At 43.4% G+C, this 20,070-nt stretch overlaps 1 protein-coding gene across 2 annotated transcripts in view; it reads right to left on the bottom strand.

Annotated features, from left to right (window-relative positions):
- Positions 1 to 20,070, bottom strand: part of ABCA1 (ATP binding cassette subfamily A member 1) — a 113,040-nt gene that overhangs the window by 68,956 nt on the left and 24,014 nt on the right. The window contains exons 2-5 of one of the 2 annotated variants that reach the window (XM_060199072.1): positions 19,250 to 19,371; positions 17,233 to 17,409; positions 8,180 to 8,272; positions 2,057 to 2,297 (exon numbers count right to left, since the gene is read on the bottom strand). In XM_060199072.1, coding sequence (XP_060055055.1) covers positions 2,057 to 2,297; positions 8,180 to 8,272; positions 17,233 to 17,409; positions 19,250 to 19,371 — 633 coding nt within the window. Of the gene's footprint in view, positions 1 to 2,056; positions 2,298 to 8,179; positions 8,273 to 17,232; positions 17,410 to 19,249; positions 19,578 to 20,070 lie in introns of those variants that run through there. The other variant, XM_060199071.1, reaches the window with a different exon arrangement.

Below are 20,070 nucleotides of genomic sequence, written 5' to 3'. Positions count from 1 at the left end.
GCTACCAGACACAGGACAGACATCCCCACAAAAGTGCCCGAGTGTGGGGACTGACTATGAAATTACAAGGTTCTTTAACACTGCCTGCCAGCTAAGAACCAAAAACAAACAGCAGATCAAATGTCCAGGTCTGACAGTACTCACGCCAACGTTAACACTGAGGCCTCAGACCTGGATTTATTCTCAGTTCTTGTAGGTTGACTAGAATGTGGCTGTAACCAAGTCACTTCACTCTCTAAGTCTAAAAAGTGTGGTAGTGGGGGCCCGGCAGTATCCCCCTGGGTTAAGTGCACATAGTACAAAGCATAAGGAACCGGGTTTGAGACCCCGGCAAGGGGAAACCTTCACAAGCAGTGAAGCAGGTCTGCAGGTGTCTAGCTTTCTCTCTCCCTCTCTGCCTCCCCCTCCTCTCTTAATTTCTCTCTATCTTACCCAAGAAAATGGAAAAACTCATCACAGTGGATTCATAGTGCTGGCACTGAGCCCCAAATAATAATAATAATAATAATAATAATAATATTATTATTATTATTAATGTAGGATGATACCTTTGGTCTGTGTCTTCAGATTAGGGTCACTAAGAGGGGGCTTTTTAATATTTATTTATTCCCTTTTGTTGCCCTTGTTGTTTTATTGTTGTAGTTATTATTATTGTTGTTGTTATTGATGTCATCGTTGTTGGATAGGACCGAGACAATGGAGAGAGGAGGGGAAGGCAGAAAGGGAGAGAGAAAGACAGACACCTGCAGACCTGCTTCACCGCCTGTGAAGCGACTCCCCTGCAGGTGGGGAGCCGGGGGTTGGAACCGGGATCCTTATGCCGGTCCTTGTGCTTTGTGCCACCTGCGCTTAACCCTCTGCGCTACCACCCGACTCCTGGGGGGAGGGGCACCATTTTTAAGGGCCCCTTGGTGGTGAGGAAGGTGGCTTGGCACATAGTCTGAGAAGATGTGACACTGCACTCGTCAGACAACACAGTCTTGTAAACAACATTTCCTTAATAAAAACGATGTGGGGCTGCAAAACCATTCTTGCACAGTTCTTATGAAGGTTAAATAAAAGAGAATTTATACAGAATGCACAGTCCATGGAAAGAGCTCCCTGAATATCAGCTTTAATCGTTATTGCCATTAGCGTTCCTTGTGTCAGTGTTTAAGAAGCATACCTCCAGGGGTGGAGGGGCTAAGAGGGAAAGAAGAAGAGGCTTTATGACCACCCTCCTACGTCCTGCAGACCGGTGAAGACATTGGCTCTCAGTCCCTCCTTTATCTGGCCCACACACTGTGCCTCTGGGATGTGTCAGGCCTCACTCCCAGAAGAGATCACTAAATAGAAAAAGCCTCTTCCAGGAGTTTGTTTGTTTGTTTGTTTGTTTTGTTTTTGTTTCTTTTAATGTGTGGGAAAACAGACATGTGACCATCCAATGCCCCTCCAGAGGATAAGGGTGAGCTAGAGGGCTGAGTCCAGAGTCAAGGTGGCGTGGGGGCAGGGAACCAGTACAATGGTTCTAAGCAGCCTTTCAGGCCCCAGGTAGCAGAGGCTGCAGGCTTGATGCCCAACACCACCATCAGCCAGAACCAAGCAGTGTTCCGGAGGGAGGGAGGGAGGGAGGGAGAGAGAGAGAGAGAGAGAGAGAAAGGGACAGGAGGAGTGGGAGAGGGGAAAGGAGAGGAAGGAAGAAGAGCAGAAAGGAAGGGAAGGGGAGGGGAGGAGAGAGGAGGGCAGAGGAGGGAAAGGGAGGGGAAGGAGAGAGGAGGGAAGGGGAGAGAAGGGGGGGAGTAGAGGGGAAAGAAGGAGGGGAGGGGAGGGAGAAAGGGAGGGGAAAAAAGAAGAAAGGAGAGAAGGCAGGAAGGCAGGAAGGCAGGAAGGCAGGAAGGAAGGAAGAAAGGAAGGAAGGAAGGGATGGAAAGAAGCAACGAAGGAAGGAAGGGAAAGAAGCAAGGAAGGAAGGAAGGAAGGAAGGACAGAGGGAAGAAAGAGGAAAGGGAAGAAGAAAGGGAGGGAGAGAGAGAAAGAAGGCAGTGGGGCCAGGGCTTTGGCTGTGACACACACTCACTTGTAGAGTTGTCATAGACAGTGCCAGTGTCGTCCTCAGTGCCATTGCCCCCAAACAGGGCTTTGTAGTTGTGGTCCTCATACCAGTTGAGGGACTTGATCTTCAGGCCTCCACCCTCAGGATGGCCACAGACGATGCGGGACACCGCCTGGTATATCTGGGCGGAGGAGCCGGAACTATTCACATTGCTCAAGAACATCACCTCCTGCCGCATGTCGCTCCAGCTCCTCATGCTCAACAGCTGGTGTCGGGAAGCAGAAAGAAGAAAGGACAGAGGAGAAAAAGAAACAGGTTCATACTTGGACTTGCCTAGCACCAGACCCCAGAACATAGCTTGTCTGGGGTCATCTCACCTCCTAATGTTCAGCCGTAATGTCTATGGGAGACAACATCACCCTGGTCCAGGAGGCTGACTGGGATACAGACTCTGGTTTCCGTAGCAACAATGTGACTCACGCTCAGGTGGTTCCCATGCACGTTACATAATGAGGAGTGCAGGGGCCTGGAGGTGGCTCAGCATGGCATGTGATACGTAAGGACCTAGCTTCAACCCCCACCACCATATAAAAGGAACCAAGGGAACACCAAGGCAGCTCTATGGGTGTTGCAGGGGCACGGTGGGGCTCTCTCTCTCTCTTCTCCCCAATAAAAAATACAATAGGGAGTCGGGCAGTGGCACAGCGGGTTAAGTGCATGCCACGCAAAGCGCAAGGACCGGCGTGAGGATCCCGGTTCAAGCCCCCGGCTCCCCACCTGCAGGGGAGTCGCTTCACAGGCGGTGAAGCAGGTCTGCAAGTGTCTGTCTTTCTCTCCCCTTCTCTGTCTTCTCCTCCTCATTCCATTTCTCTCTGTCCTATCCAACAACAAACGACATCAACAATAACAATAATAGCCACAACAAGGCTACAACAACAAGGGCAACAAAAGGGGAAAAAATGGACTCCAGGAGCAGTGGATTCATGGTGCAGGCACTAAGCCCCAGCAATAACCCTGGAGGCAAAAAAAATTTTAAAAATACAATAAAGATTGGACCAGGGAGTCCATTCAGTGTAGGTACTGCATGGGGTTAGAGCCTCAGTCTCACCCCCTAACACCTCCAGCACACCCACAGTTTGGGAAATAACTGTGATAAGCATGACTGAGAAGTCAGAGGAAACAAGCTAGGTGTTATTTGTAAGTATCGTGTGATTTTTCTGCTCTACAGAAGACGACACTTTCTCTGAATAAACAGAACAATGGTATCCACATTTCAGAAATGTCTCACACTCTAGATCACTGACTCTTTTTGAAAAAAAAAAATCAGTCTTTATTGTGGAAATAGAGGCATCCTCTGTCTCTTAGCAGGAAAATGTACTGTGGGCAAAGCTCTCCTCCTTGTGTTAATGAAGTTTAGGATAATGGACAAAGTACAAGGGGGGGAGAATCAAGCTTGAACTCCATACATAAGTATCTTGTGTGTTTATTTCCCTAGAGAAGTCACTTTTCGAAGTCCCACTTCTCATCAAGGCAATGAAACAAAACAGAGGGTGGCCAAGAATAAGCTCTGTGGCAATGAGGGAGGGCCCCGCACCTGCCTCCAGTATCAGCACTTACAATCCATAAGCACTGGGTGTCACATTCAACTGCACTCCTGTAACTTAGTCACTCTCCTGATTAAACATCTATAGAGCATTTTCCCTGCATTTCAGAACAAAATGTTAATAAATGCCTACATCCCTTTAATATCACCTTTTTTGTTTGTTTGTTTACCTCCAGAGTATGGCTGGGGCTGGGTGCCGGCACTACAAATCCACTGCATCTGTGGTCATTTTTTTGGATTTTTTGGATAGGACAGAGAGAACTTGAGAGGGGAAGGGGAGATAGAGAGGGAGAGAGAAAGAGAGACACCTGCAGACCTGCTTCACAGCTTGTGAAGTGACCCCCCACACACACACACACACCACAGGTGGGGAGCTGGGGGCTCAAACTGGGATCCTTGCATGGGTCTTTGTACTTTGTACTGTGTGCTTAACCCAGTTCGCTACCACCAGACCCCCTAACGTCACCTTATTATCACCTGAAGACAGTGCTGTGGAGAGGAGAAAGAAGCCCCCCAAAGGTTCTGGAGAAAGCCTGGGTTTCTGACTCTGTATTTTTCCCATTTCACACATCCTCTGGTTCCCATGAATGATAATGCAGTGCCTCACTCTGGCTGTAGTCTTCATAGGGGTACACACACTCCAGGGGAAACCCCAATATCACAAAGGCTTCTCTCCAGAAAGGGAACATGGAGCTCACACCCCAGGAGCAGAATGTGGTGGAATGAATAAATGCCTGACTGACATGCTATCCTCAACTGATTGCAATGGCCTTATTTTCTCTTTGTCTTAGCCACGCAGCTATCAGTTTATCAGCCAGAACATAAATAGCCTCAGACATGCCATATGCCACCCAGTCCCAAGCCCTCCAATGGTTTCCTGTCTCACCCAGCACCAACCCAGCCAGCCAAGTCTGCAGGGAGCTCACGCCCTGTCCTGTTCTCTCCTACCCCTGTCCCACATGCTCACTCTGTTCTGTCCACATGGGTGTCCCTCTTGATCCTTAAGTACATTTCTTAGGGACTGGGTGGTGGCGCACCTGGTTAAGTGCACATATTACCATGCCCAAGGACCCAGGTTCAAGACCCCAGTCCCCAAATGCAGAGAGGAAGCTTCATGAGTGGGCAGTCAGTGCTGCAAATGTCTCTCTATCTCTATCTCCCCCTTCACTCTTGATTTCTGTCTCTACTAAAATAAAAATAAAGCTTAAATATATTTCTTTATTTTTATTTATTTATTTTTTACCAGAGCACTGCTCAGCTCTGGCTTATGGTGGTGCAAGGGGTTGAACCTGGGACTTGGAGCCTCAAGCATGAGAGTCTCTTTGCATAACCATTATGCTATCTACCTTCACCCATAAATATATTTCTTAGCCATGCACCTGCATCAGTATCTTTGTATTTACTGTTCCTTCTGCTTGAAGTAGAGGACACACACCATCATTTCCTCAGATTTAACAATCATTTTATCAGAGAAGACTTCACACACACACACACACACACCTGTCTCCCTTACCTGACTTTACTCTCCCTCACTGTACACATTCTTGTTGTCACAGTTTATAATGACCTCTCTATATCTGTGTCCTATCCCACAAAAACCTCGTAAGAACAGAGAACTGAATGCCTCATTCAAGTCTGCAACTCTTAGCAGTGCCAAACCTGTTAGGTAGCTACTGAGTGGACAACAGAGGCTGTGCCCTGCCCTGCCCTGTCCTACAATGTCCTGCAATGCCCTGCAATGCCCTGCCCTGCCCTGCCCTGCCTTCCTGGCCTCATTAGGGGCATAATCCCAGGCATGCAAGTATGAAGCTCGTGTCAACTTTGATTTATCTGGCTCCTAAAAATCCTATTCCCATCCAATTGCCAAGCCCTGTCAACCTGTATTTTCTTTCTTTGAAGATCCTCTATCCTGTTCTAGCTACTGTCAAGTTAGTTAGTTAATAAGCAAGTTCTATCAGCGAGAAAAGGGGCCTTGGAGTCAAGAGTTCAAATCATAGTTTGGTCAGTCAACTAAGTGACTGGGCAATAAGACCCACCTTCACCCCTCATGTGAATCAGACAAGGAAACTGGCTAAGACATCTCAGAAAATGCTACATCCCTCTCCACCTCAGGACGATGCTTGTGTCAAAACAATGAACTGTCTTTCTGAACACTGTGAGAATAAACAAGGACAGGAATTTATGATCTTCTTCTGTCGGTCTCCAAGAAATAGCAAGCCCAACAATAAGCAAATGTGTGGCCCAACAGACTTGAAGGGGTTCCCATTGGGAGCAGTGAGTGGCGTTGGGTTGCCCTAGATCAGAGAGCAGATGGGGCACAAGAAAGCAGTGCCAGGAAAAATGGGTAATGTTTAGCTGGAGACTCGCTGCAGCTTTGGCAGGGGAGCATCACACACATTCCTAAATTACTTTTTCATTTAACCGCCCCGAGGCATAAAAGGAAACAGCTGTAGCCAGACCCTGAGTTTAGAGACCAGTCGTCTCCATGTTTTCTCTAAGGCTGTGAGGGCATCTGAAGGAGTAGGGCAGGGCAAGTGAGTGTCAGCCTACAAGACTTTAGAGAAATGGCCCTTTGTCTCTCTTTCTCTTTCCCAGAGAACCCTGGGTGACCACCCACTTCTCTATGTACAAAATGGCCACCAACATTCACAGTCAGAGGAATAACTGTGAAGCTGAAAGAGGGCCTCTCCTCCTGAAAATAACTCCGAAGTGATGGCCTTCAGTCAGACATTTGAGCAGAAGCAATAGTAAAGAGAAAATAAAAGGGTGTCGGGGCAGTGGCGCACCGGGTTAAGCGCACATAGTACCAAGCGCAAGGATCCCAGTTTGAGCCCCTGGCTCCCCACCTGCAGGGGTGAGTCACTTCACAAGCAATGAAGCAGGCCTGTAGGTGTCTATCTTTCTTTTTTTAAAAAAATATTTATTTATTTATTTATTTATTCCTTTCTGTTGCCCTTGTTGTTTTATCGTTATTATAGTCATTATTGTTGTGTTTACTGATGTAGTCGTTGTTGGATAGGACAGAGAGAAATGGAGAGAGGAGGGGAAGACAGGGGGAGAGAAAGACAGACACCTGCAGACCTTCTTCACCGCCTGTGAAGCGACTCCCCTGCAGGTGGGGAGCCGGGGACTCAAACCTTGATCCTTACCCGGACCTTGAGCTTTGTGCCATCTGAGGTATCTATCTTTCTATCTTCCTCTCTGTCTCTCCTCCTCTCTCCATTTCTCTCTGTCCTATCAAAAAAAAAAAAAAAAAAAAAAAGGCTGCCAGAAGCAGTGGTGAATTCGTAGTGCTGGCACCAAGCCCCAGCAACTGGAACAGCAACTCAACTCAAAATAAGTTTGGATCAAGTCTGAGAAGATTCTCCACACAAACCATGCTGATTGAGCATACTATACATGAACCTCTGAATTGTGTCTGACCACAGAGCCCTAACTCAACTCCTCATACCCTGGACTTCCAGACAGCTCTTCCTTTCCAACATTAGTTTGAAACAAGGTTTGCTGTCAAAAAGGCAAAAACAGAAACTGGCTGGTAGGTGGAGGAAAGGTCGGCTGCTTGTGCAATCACGTTCTGGCCTCCCGGTCCTCTGACAAAGGTTATCGTAATACATTTGTCAACATATGGACTCGAAAGGCAAACTCAACTTAATGTTTATCTAAGAGACTCTACATGACCAAAGCTGAACCCAAAGTGGAGATACCATCTTTCTGCCTTTAGCTAGATAACTTTTAGGAACATGATTCTCTGAACTTGCTACTGATAACGAAATTCCAGAGATGTTGCTGCTGAAAACAAAAGCAACACAAGGGAGTTAAGTATGATGATGATGATTATTATTATTTTTACAAATGTTTCAACAACTCAGGACAAAGAGTAACAATGGGATAAGTTACTGACTAGATTTTGGGCCTTCAGATTCTAACAAATCAACTTTAAGAATCTTTAAGATTAGATTGTGTCAACTCTGAATCATGAAGAAAAAACTAGATGGTTTTTAAAATATTGGATACTTCTCATGTTTATTTTAGGGCTGGAGAGATAGTTCAAATGTTTAGAGCACAGAATTTGTATGTCTGAGGCCTCAGAGGTGACAAGTTTAATCCCCAGCACTACCTTATGCCAGGATGAGCAGTGCTCTGGTCTCTCTCTCTCTCTCTCTCTCTCTCTCTCTCTCTCTTCATCTTCACAGTTATGTCTGGAGCTTGGTGCTGGCACTACAAATCCACTGCTTCTGGTGGCCATTTTTTTTTTCATTTTATTGGATAGAACAAAGAGAAATTGAAAGGGGAGGGGGAGATAGAAAGGAAGAGAAAAAGATAGACAACTGCAGACCTGCCTCACCACTTGTGAAGCCAGGGGCTTGAACCCAGATCCTCGCACAGGTCTCTGTGCTTAGTATTATGTGTACTTAGCCAGGTGCACCACTGCCTGGTCCCTGCTCTCCAAGTGATAAGTCAAATCAAAAAATCCTTTTCCCCAAACTCATTGTCAAAAACCATAATATTAGACATTCTGTCTTCTGGTGCCAAAGATAACTTACCTCTTGGGCAAGAGCCCCAAGACTATCCAGCAAAGATTTTGTGGCTTCAGTCAAGCCATCACTCAGTACGGGAGATGAAGAGTTTAGTCCCACCTGAAATGAGAAAATAAAAGTACTTTTTCTCTAAGCTCAAATATAAAACTGAAGTCTCTGCTGAACACAAACAACTTACTTAAAAGCACTCACCATCTTAAGTTTAAAACATAAGACGCTCTCTCCTAACTAACTAGAACACAGGCTATTGTAGCTATATGTTTGCTAACTCTCCAGTGGACTTTCTAAAACGTAGGAAGACATATATTTTAATGTTGATATGTCAGCTGGTGTTGGTATGCAAGAGGTAAAAAGTAGCTGTGTAGTGTGTTCAATATAACTCTGAGGATATTTGTCCATTTCTATAAAACAGGCAACACATGAATAACCTTGAGAAGAAGTTTGGGTATCTCACAAGATCAGGAGAACACGTAAAGTTTAAAGTTCCTAGAAGTATAGAAAGAATAAATTCCTTTTTTAGTAGTAGCAGTAGTGATTAAATATTGATTTATAAAATTATAAGATAACACTGGTTATAATCATCTTATAATTATAAGATAACATATAAGATATGATTCCCACTACTAAGAGTTTTATGTCCTCATTCCTTCCATTGGAAACTGCAGTGATTCTCCCAAGGTCACAGATATATGCTAACTAGTATATCTATCTATCTATCTATATTTATATATATCTATATGCAGATATATATATTTGCCCTTTTTTTCTATGCTCCTGCCTTCTTTTCCTTTCTAAGTCACAGATATACTTGTTACTACTTCCTAATGCCTTTCTTTATGGTCCTCTCTCCAGGTCCTGATGGAGTTGGAGTTCAGAGCTCTCTGCTCATCTTCCCCTGTCACTTTTCCCCTGTCTGGGAGTATAGACCAAAATCCCTTAAGGAGTGCAGAAGGTGGGAGTTCTGACTTCTGTAATTGCTTCTCTTCTGGACACGGATGTTGGCAGGTGGATCCACACCCTCATCCTGTTTCTACTGGAAGGAATATCTCCTCACTTTGCCTAGCCAGTACTATCTCTCACATCAGACAATTAATTCAGCACTTATTTTGATGTCTAGTTTTAGTCAGACACTTAACATTTATTCATTACTTATTTGCTGTCCTATGTCACCTCTATGCATAGCAAATAATTATGTCTAAAGAAAAGATACATTAGGACAAAAAAGCTTCATTCGGGGAAGAAAAAGAAAAATGGTGCAGAAACTCTGAGACCAGAATTATGACAGGCTCTGTGCTTTGAAGTTTCCAAAGAGAAACGTTATAGGGTGAGTTTCATCCTTCTTGTTTTTCATTTAGGAAAAAAAAAGATTTTAGGGACAAGCCACATTTTTTCGGCTTCATTTTATTGTATATGAGTCATGTCTGAAATTCAGAGAAGGCTGGGCTATTCCAACATTGGTCTTTTATCATACAGCTATGGAATCACAATGGAGATTGCACACACACACACACACACACACACACACACACACACACAAAAAGCTCAAAGTTGATGAAGCTCATTGTTATCTCATCAATTTTAGTGGTTTGGTGTGCTTTCCAATAGAAAACTCCAAGTGATTTGGTGAAGTCACTATCCTAATCATCATAATATACAAGTGGGTTAAAGGCGAATATTGTCAAATGCTTTTTGCTGTTTTTTAAACACAGCTAAACACATCTACTGAAGTATAACTAAAAGTCAAAATGAGAGGAAGATGGGCCGATATTGGGGCAGCATGGAATGTTCCTACTCATGACCACAGAATGTGAGCTCAGATCTAAAGGGATGCAGAGGTCACATAGGCTCCTATGCTGAATATGGGCCCCAGATCACATCAAATTGATGGGGTTTACAGTAGTATTTATACCCCTTCCCCATATTAGGAAGCTACCCTCTTCCCTGATCCAGCTTTCTGGTCCTTTTCCCAGCCATGACATCATCTCCCCAGACAATAATTAGGATTCACCTTCATATCAAATTTCAGGCTCAGGAAAAAAAAAATACTAGTATAGGTATAGGCCCTTTGGAATATAACTAAAATATCCCTACTAGCTATCTACAAAATGGAGGACCCCCCCCCAACGCTCCACCTTCACTATTTCAGCCTTTACATCCATGATTGTCCAACAGTTTGTTTGGTTTTGTATGTTAACTCTCTTTTTAACCACCAGGTTCCAGATGCTAGCAGGATGCGACCAGACTTCCCTGGACAGACAACCCCACCAATGTGCCTTGGAGCTCCACTTCCCCAGAGCCCCACCCCACTAGGGAAAGAGAGAGGCAGACTGGGAGTATGGATAGACCTGCCAACGCCCATGTTCAGTGGAGAAGCAAGACCTTCCACCTTCTGCATCCCATAATGACCCTGGGTCCATACTCCCAGAGGGATAAAGAACAGAAAAGCTATCAGGGGAGGGGATGGGATACAGAGTTCTGGTGGTGGGAATTGTGTGAAGCTGTACCCCTCTTATCCTATGGTTTTGTCAGTGTTTCCTTTTTATAAATAAGATTTTTTTTAAAAAAGTCAAAATTAAACTCTTAAGATGGCAGCACTTTTAGAAGAGGGCATAGTATCAGTGAGGTAAACATGTCTGCACAAATGAAGTTAAATAGTCTTAAGACTACATTACTAGATGCACCAATTCTTAACAGTTATTTGCTCCAAACTTTCTACTAAGATGTGGCTGACACAGAGTCTGACGAGTAAGTTTACGTCATTCTATCAAGTCATGAGAACTACAATTGCTCTCCAAGTGGAAGCAAATACTATATGCAGGTTGGCAGTAAAATCAAACTAAGTCACATAAAATCTAATACATCCCACAAATGTCTGAATTGCAGGCAGGAGAAGAGAAAAAATCAAGTCTATTTTCCTCAAGAAAAAGAGAGGGAGGGAGGAAGGGAGGGAGGGAGGGAGGGAGAGAGAGAGAGAGAGAGAGAGAGAGACTATACAAATACTGAAAGGACAGCAATGTGAAAATCTGAAGTAGGTAGCCCCAAAATGCCACAAGTAAACACAATTTGTATTTTGAGTCCTTGTTTATGGGTCATGAAGATGCCAAGTAAAGACCCTTTAAGACAAGGATGTCTTTGTTCGCTCCTTCTCCATTTGTTCTTTCAATAATGCACAGCCTTCTGAGATCACTTGTCTACTGGGGACCTCAGGGCACCCTCACTTCAGAGCTGAGAACTGCCTTTGCAAGAATGTGCTATATGCATCAGAAGAAGGAACAGGACTCTCTGTTCCCAAAATAGAACTGTCCCTTTTATAGTAAAGGTATCAGAGGTCAAGATAATCTCACACATATTGTACATTATCCAGGCTGTTACTGAGATATAAATCCATTCCTATCCTTCCCAACTCAAGAATAAGACCCTGTTTACCCACCTCAGAGATCTGAGCCCAAGCTGAACAAACCCACATCTCTTTCAAAATGGTTATCAGGGTTCCATATTGGTAAAGGTTGTGGTTCGTAGGCTACTGGAAAGTCAGCAGTTAAACTGAAATAGTAGGACAGTTCTGCACAGACCCAAAACCAGTGAAGAATTCCTCAAATTGCCAGGCTTGGCCTTACAGTTGGTTCGCTGTGACAACCAAAAAGTTTCCCTTGCCCTCTACTGCGTTTATTTCTGTCAGAGGGAGTGAGGCTTTGTGCTGAGACTATCAGCATACTAAAGTCACTGGTCTCTTTGCAATGGGTAGGGTTTACTAAGCTTTGGAGTCACTCTCAGCAAATAGACAGGGAAGTGCATAAGTCCAGAGAGAAACAAAGAAAGCCAACAGCAGTGATGAAACAATTCAAAGACATCATGAAGTCTACTTTTCAATAACAATACACTAGAGGCAAGAAGCAGCTTTTCCCCAGCTACATTTTATACTCACACCACTGTGAATATGGTACATTACAAAATAAATATGTACTTTACAGATTATGTTACATTACAAAATAAGATGTACTTTACAGATGTAATTAAAGTGATGAACCTTAAAATAGGAAGACTATCCTAGATTAATCTTTTAGAATATTTCATTGTTATTTAATGAGAGAGATACAGAGAGAAGGATATACAGAGAAAGAGAAAGACCAACATAAGCACAACAATGTCTTAGGATGGTTCTGGGGACTGAACTTGGGAACTCAGAGCCTTGAGCAGGAAAGCCTTTTGCAGAACCATTATGCTATCTCTCCAGCCTAACCTATTACCTTGCTAGATCTAATGTAATCTAATGTAATCACAAGACCCCTTAAAAGTAGATAGCTTTCTCCATAGCTGAGAGATATGGTAGATGGAGAAGTCATGGAGGTTTAAAGCACGAGGGAGATTTAGTCCACTGTGGCTGGGCAAGGCCTGGCGAGGAAGGATGAAAAGAAAGGCTGGTGTCTTCTAGGAGTGACGGTCATCCCTGAGCTGATACTCAGCTCAGAAACAGGAACCTCAGTTACCAAATCAAGGAACTGAAATCAGTCAGCAGCCTGAATGAGCTCAGAAGCAAATGCATTGTCAAAGGTTCCGAAAAGGACTACAATTCTGTCAGTACCCTGACTTCAGTCTTCAGAGGCTTTAAGTAAAGGCACCAGATAGACTATGCTGTACCTAGACTTCTGGTCTAAAAAGTGGTGAGATAATCAATTTGTGCTGAAGGACTGGGTGGCGGCATCCCATATGCAAGGGTCTGGGTTCAAGATGCCAGTCCCCACCTGTATGGGGATAAATTTCATGAGCAGTAAAGCATTATTGCAAGTGTCTTTTTCTCTCTTCCTCTGTCCTTTCTCTCTCGCTCTCCTTTTCCCTTTCTCTCTCTACTTCCTTTTATATATTGAGAAGAAGAAAAAGAAAGAAGAAGAGAAGGAGAAAGAGAAAAAGAAAGAGGAGAAAAGCCAGCAGGAGTAGTGGAATCTTTGTGTACGGAGTCGAACCCCAATGACAAACTTGGTGGCAAAAAAATAATAATAAATACAGGAGGAGGAGGAGAGTGGGAAGAGGAAGGAGAAGAAAAAGAAAAAAAATATTGTGTTATTTTAAGCTGCTATATTTGGGGCAATTTTCATTATAGCAGCAATAGGAAATCAATATGATCAGCTAGGACCTTGACAACAAAAAACAATACATTCCTGCAGCCAAAATTTCTGCTTTATAATTACAACCCCTTTTAGAAATCCACAACAGATGGGAAAGTTTTGTGGAGTGGCTGAGACAGGCCCACAGGTCAACTTCTAAGAAAGAAACACGTTGCTTCCAGAAGGACCTTCAGGGAAGTCAAGAAAAAGGTCACCTGTCTAGCCAACTGGTAGAGCAAACTCCCATGCTATGTAATGAGACCACTGAAGTTACTAACGGTCCTGATTCCCTCCTAGAGGTTAGTTTCTAAGCAGCACAGATATCATTATTAAGTAACATTAGTCTTCCCTTCACAACTACCTTTATGCATTTATCCTAGAGACAAGATTTCACATACTAAACAGTCATTGGGTTCACCAAAAAAATCATCTTTGTTAGGATCTTAGGTGAGTTCAGCTCCTAGAGCACACTTGACACATACCCAGTGGCTACACTCAGTATCTTAATATGTCCTTAAGTTTTAAAAAACAAACATAGGGGGTCGGGCGGTGGCGCAGTGGGTCAAGCGCATGTGGCGCAAAGCACAGGGACCAGAGTAAGGATCCCGGTTCGAGCCCCCGGCTCCCCACCTGCAGGGGAGTCGCTTCACAGGCGGTGAAGCAGGTCTGCAGGTGTCTTTCTATCCACTTCTCTGTCTTCCCCTCCTCTCTCCATTTCTCTCTGTCCTATCCAACAACGAATTGCATCAACAAGGGCAATAATAATAACCACAACAAAGCTACAACAAGGGCAACAAAAGGGGGAAAAAATGGCCTCCAGGAGCGGTGGATTCATGGTGCAGGCACCGAGCCCAGCAATAACCCTGGAGGAAGAAAAAAAAAACAACATAATGCAATAAATATACTTTCCCACCAAAAGAGAGTTGTGGTATGGTTGAAAATGGCTTAAACAACAGACGACTGGATTTGCATTTCTGAGGTTTCCGATGTAATCCCTGGTGTCATGTTTGCAAGACTGAAGTTCTGGCTTCTCTACTTTTGTTTTCATCATCTCTGTCACCCTTCTGCTTCCTCTTCCTCTTCCTTCTCCTCCTCTTCTTTCCCCTTCCCCTTCCCCTTCTTTTCTCTCTTCTCTTCTCCTCTCCTCTCCCCTCCCCTCCCCTCCCCTCCCCTCCTCTCTTCTCTTCTCCTCTCCTCTCCTCTCTCTCTCTTTCTCTCTCTCCCCCTCCCCGTCTCTTGTGGAACACCCTCCTTCATACATACTTGATAAATAGACCTTTTAAAAAGAGAAAAGTTGTGGCACGATGAATGGAAACTACTCTTAATCTCAGAGAACTTAAAAGATTCAGCAGTCGGGGATCGGGCATAGTGCAGCGAGTTAAGCGAACGTGGTGCAAAGCACAAGGACCCGCATAAGGACCCCAGTTGGAGCCCCCGGCGCCCCAGCTGCAGGGGAGTCACTTCACAGGCTGTGAAGCAGGTCTGCAGGTGTCTATCTTTCTCTCCCCCCCTGTCTTCCCCTCCTCTCTCCATTTCTTTCTGTCCTATCGAACAACGAATGACATCAACAACAATAATAACCACAACAAGACTACAACAACAAGGGCAACAAAAGCGGAGGGAAAAAAAATGGCCTCCAGGAGCAGTGGATTCATGATGCAGGCACTGAACCCCAGCAATAAGCCTGGAGGCAAAAAAAAAAAAAGATTCAACAGTCTAACTGAGGTTTCAACATAAATAAGATTCTACAGATTAAGAAACGTGAAATATCTAGGCAAGGAATGCAATGTTTCATTGATACATTCTTCACAACAACTTTGGTATGATTCTAATTCCTGACACTGGTCTACAGAAAAAAAGTTGTCTTGCAAGCTCAGCGTATGACTTGGGTTGCTACATCAATTAGATTTCTAGTTTCTATCTATCAACTATCTAATCTGTCAGGCCCCATGACAAGTTCTCCATCTGCATTACCAATAATCACAATAAAGAGTAAGTTACGTGATCTTCAAATAAAAGAAGCAGCTTGGACTTTCTAAGGCTAAATATTTTATCCAAATCACGCAGCTAATAAAAGGCTGAAGCAGTAGTTGAACCCAAATGCAGCTGATCCTAAGGTCATGTCCTCTCCACTCTGACACACTTCCCTGTTGCCAAAACACTGATATCCAGAGGTGATCAGGAGACTAAAGAAAGTCCAAGAGAATTATAATACCATCGATTGAAAAATGGGTAAGCAATCATATTTTTAAAAAAAATTTGAGAAGATACTGATATTTCAAAACACGTCTATCTCAAAGATCTACTTTTGGTATAGAAATGGATAATGCCGGGACATTTATCTTCCCACAACATAGACCTGGCATCTGCTCACTGCTCTTGTTGGCATTTCCTAACAAAATCAGTTGTCCAAGTGCAACAACACTGTTGGTCATTACGCCAGGTCCCCTGCATTGCTTGACGCTGGGGTCTATTTACATAATCATTGTTTTGCCTGAGACCCGCCCTGCCTGCAGGGTATTGGTTTAATCCCCACTGGTTAGATGGAGCTTGCAACCTTTGCCCTCTTTTCTTCTCTCCACCCCCTCTCCTAGCCATTTCCTTTTCTGACCTGCCACTTCCGTTTCAAAAGATATAAAGGCATTTTTTCTGATCAATAAAAGTATTGCATCGCATTCCCACTCAGCCACGAGTTCCTGGTCTCTTCTCTCTCCAGCGAAGCTAGCCTGGCACAATACCTCACACCACACCTATCTGCCATCACAAATTCTGGAATCGCAACCGAATGGCAGAACTAAAGAGCTGCTTGACATCAATAAACCATCAATCCCAGCGCCCCAGGGAAGACCTAGCTACTTCAATAAATAAGACTTCATTTCAAAATGTTTACAAACCATTTCCTAAAAAAAAAAAAAAAATTTACACAGAACTATTCTATTAAACATAGTCTAAATCTGGAGCCCATTCTTTCCTGACTTTATATAGAGAGTGACCACCCAACAGTAGACAGGAACTGAACTGAGACACTTCCTATTCCCTGGAGATGCCAATGTCCAGTTGACACCCAGCCAATTGATCAATACAGTATAATCACAACACAACAGAATGGCATCACTTGAAAGGCTGTTTATGTGACTTTGTTTTGCTTTCTGGTTGTAGAAACGTTAGTGCTCCAAGCCAACTTCTATAGATGACAGAAAGACAACAACACAGGCATTTTCTCTATGGCCAGACTCTCTCCCTTGTAATATATCAAGGATAAGCACTTGGTTTACTGACTCCACAGTTAACCATTTTGACTATGTATTTCTATCTACTCTACCAGGATGACCAGAGAGATTTTCAGGATGATTCTTAAGCTTTTGGTTGTCAAGTTATGAAAGCTATTCTGTTATTTCTCTCCTCTAGTCAAGTGGAGAGACACAGTCAACATGGTATAAGGAGAGAGTCTACCATTTGTAACAACTTTCAACTCTCTTTGCCTCACATCACAAAAGTATACAGGCTACAAATGTCTGCACAGATGAGCTTACCTTGCTCTTCTGACTACAGAGACATTTACAGCCAGTAGTTTATATTATGGAGAAAATTAAGCAGCATAATACCATATCCAAGGACCCGAGTTTGAGCCCCCGCTCCCCACCTGCAGGAGGGATGCTTCACAAGCGGTGAAGCAGGTCTACAGGTAACGTTCTCTCTCCCTCTCATCTTCCCTCTCCTCTCTCAGACCTGTGGATTCATAGAGCAGTTACCACTGAGCCCAAGATAGCCCTGGTGGCAATAAATAAATAAATAAACACCTTCTTTGACTGAAACAGGCAAAAGAACATTAGGCCTGGTCTCAGAACTATGCCAAACTTATGTTTCTGCATAAACAGAGCCATGTTGTCCAAGGGAAAAATTCACATTCCAAAAGCACTGATGCTTAAAGTTTCTCCATATAAGGAGTCTACTCACTATAATTGGCTTTAAGATGTCCATACTGGATCGAAGTGCTTGCTCTGCTGCCGCCAGCTTCTCCTGTGGAAGGTCACAAAGTCTGGAAACCTCTTGATCAGCAAGCTTAATCACCTCTTGAAACTTTGATCCATTACAGAGATGAGTCAAATGTAACTGGTAGCCTTGCAAAAATACCTAGAAGAATTCCATTAAAACCTCGATTACAAAGTTATGAGAAACTAGGTTTTGGGGGTCTTTTAGGAAACCCTACATTAAAAGTTAGAAAGAATGGTCAGAGTCACGACAGTGGAACTCACTGGGTTTCTTAACTTGAGTATCTATCAAGGCATCATCAAAAAGGACGTCTAAAACCTAAAGTGCTTGACTCATTTTCTTCCACAATGTCCGACTTTTTAAGTCAAAATTAGGACATGAGATTTAACATATAAGAATCTACAATCTGAGCTCCTAAAAAATCACCTTTTAAAATAGTTTTACTTATTTTATTTTAATGAGAGAGAGCTACAAAAGAGGAAGTACAGAGAGATACCAGAGCACTGCTCAGAGCTGGTTTATGGTGGTGCTGGGGATTGAACCTGGGACCTCAAAGCATGAAGCATGGAAGTCTTTTGCAGAACCATTACGCTGTCTCCCAGTCCTTAAAATCACTTTTATTAGCAAAAAACCACCTTCCTATTTTGTAACTTATGGTATTTTAAAATACAGTAGAGCTGAATTACTGGTGGAAAATCAATTTATTTATTTGTAAGTACAGTGAACTGGTGAATATTCTTATATTTCAGCAATATCAGAATTCAGAGCTCATTTTTCTTGCCTTAGAACAGATTACCAGAAAGTTAAGTCTTATCTCATTTCATTAACAGGCCAATTCTAACTCATTCTTACCTATCTTAGCAGACTTCCCAGAGAACCTCTCTCTGGTTATATCTTGTATTTAGTTAGTCTTTTGGGGGTCTAACTAGACTTCACTCCTTGTTTCCTGACAGCAAGCAGCAAGCACATTTTTCTAATTTCAAAATGCTAGAGCATGTAGCACCAAGTTCTTATTTTTAGCATAAATGCTTCCATGACTTCTGCTAACTGTAAAGACAAAACTAGTATACAGATATGAGAAGGGATAAGAGAGGAGTCCCCCTTTCTGCCAGAGAAGAAACTTCAAAAACTTCTCCAGAAATCAAAATAATCATGTCATCTGATCTGCTAGCCGCCTCACAGAAGCTATGTGGTATCTAGTGATGCGAGAGGAGGCTTTCTAAACCTAATCTAAGATTAAAATTCTACATAAGCACTAATATTCAGGGGCCAGGTGATGGCGCACCTGGTTGAGCGTACATGTTACGATTTGCTAGGACCCAGGTTTGAGCCCCCAGTTCCCACCTGCAGGGGGAAAGCTTCACAAGTGATGAAGCAGGGCTGCAGGTGTCTCTCTGTCTCTTTCCGTCTCTATCTCCTCCTCCTCTCAATTTCTGGTTGTCTCTATCCAATAAGTAAAGAAATATAATTTAAAAGTTTACCCAAAAACACTAATATTCATTCTTGTTTTTTTTTAAATTAAACAAAAGCATTTGCTTCTATGCATGTCTCGTTTATTTTTACAGATGCATTACAGCTTTTAAATCTGTTGTCTTGGATTTTGTAAACAGAGCAGCTTCAGACCAGTAACTCTCTGTATTGCTTCAGAACTGTAGAAAAAAACAGTTGACTAATTATTATGAACTTAAATCCATCACCCCTGTAGAGGGAAGTTACCAACAAATGCCAGTTGACAGGCAAGAAACTAGTTTTATTTTATCCAGCTGGTCCATGATGCCAGGCTCTACTCCATGGATGGTTTGGGATGGTTTGGCAGTGCCAGCCTGCACAGGGAGTAAACATAGCTGACAGCTGACTTTGAACTGACAACCTTCTTCAGGGCCCACTAGGAAGACCAGGTTTTTTATTCATTTCTCTCCAGGAGCTCAGGAGCAATATAACTACCATATGCTCCAGGAGCAAGTTGGAGGTAGCAGCTCACCTTGCGGAGATTGACATCAGCATCCAGTATCTTATCCACAGTAGGTCTTGGCAAAGAGAGGTTGTAATTCAGGAATTCAGAGAAGGTTTCATTGTCCACCAGAAAATCCTGAAGCTTCAAGTCTGTTGAGAAATAGCAATATATCTTCATTTAATAAGTAACTCAAAACAGTCAGCACAATGGAGCAGGTAGGGAAAAAAAAAAAATCATTCCCTAGTCCAAAGGAGATCCTAGCAGGAAAGCAACATATGGGGAGGGGGGTCCCAAGATTAAATCCCAGCAAAGCGTGTGCCAGAGTGGAATGGTGCTGTGCTCTCTGCTCCCTCACACTCTCTCATAATCATAATCATAAGAAGAAGAAGGAGAAGAAGGAGAAAATGTGCTGGCGAGGGTATGGAGAGACAGGAGCCCTTTTATACAGTTAGTGGGAATGCACATTTGCACAACCCTTGTGAAAACAGTTTGGAGACTCTTGAAGTCATTAAAATCAGCACACCATATGATCCACCAATTTCTCTTCTAGGCATCTAGCCAAAGAACACAAAAACATATTCAGAAAGATCTATGCACACACCTGTGTTAGCAACAGTGCTATTTGTGACAACCAACATCTGGATACAACCCAAGTGTTTAAGAACAGATGAATGGTCAATGGAGCTTTGGCATCCATGCACAATGGTGTACCACACAGCTTCTAGGAATGAAGACATATTCTCCTTTGCTACTGTATGGAGGGAGGGAATCATGCTGAGCCAGAGAAGCCAGGAGAACAAGGAATACCTGGTGAACTTACTCACTGACGGGCTCTAAGATAAAAAACG

The sequence above is a fragment of the Erinaceus europaeus genome, chromosome 10 (assembly GCF_950295315.1).
Source record: "Erinaceus europaeus chromosome 10, mEriEur2.1, whole genome shotgun sequence".
Taxonomy (NCBI): domain Eukaryota; kingdom Metazoa; phylum Chordata; class Mammalia; order Eulipotyphla; family Erinaceidae; genus Erinaceus; species Erinaceus europaeus.
The sequence above is the reverse complement of the archived record's forward strand: the minus strand, read 5'-3'. Positions and strand labels throughout refer to the sequence as shown.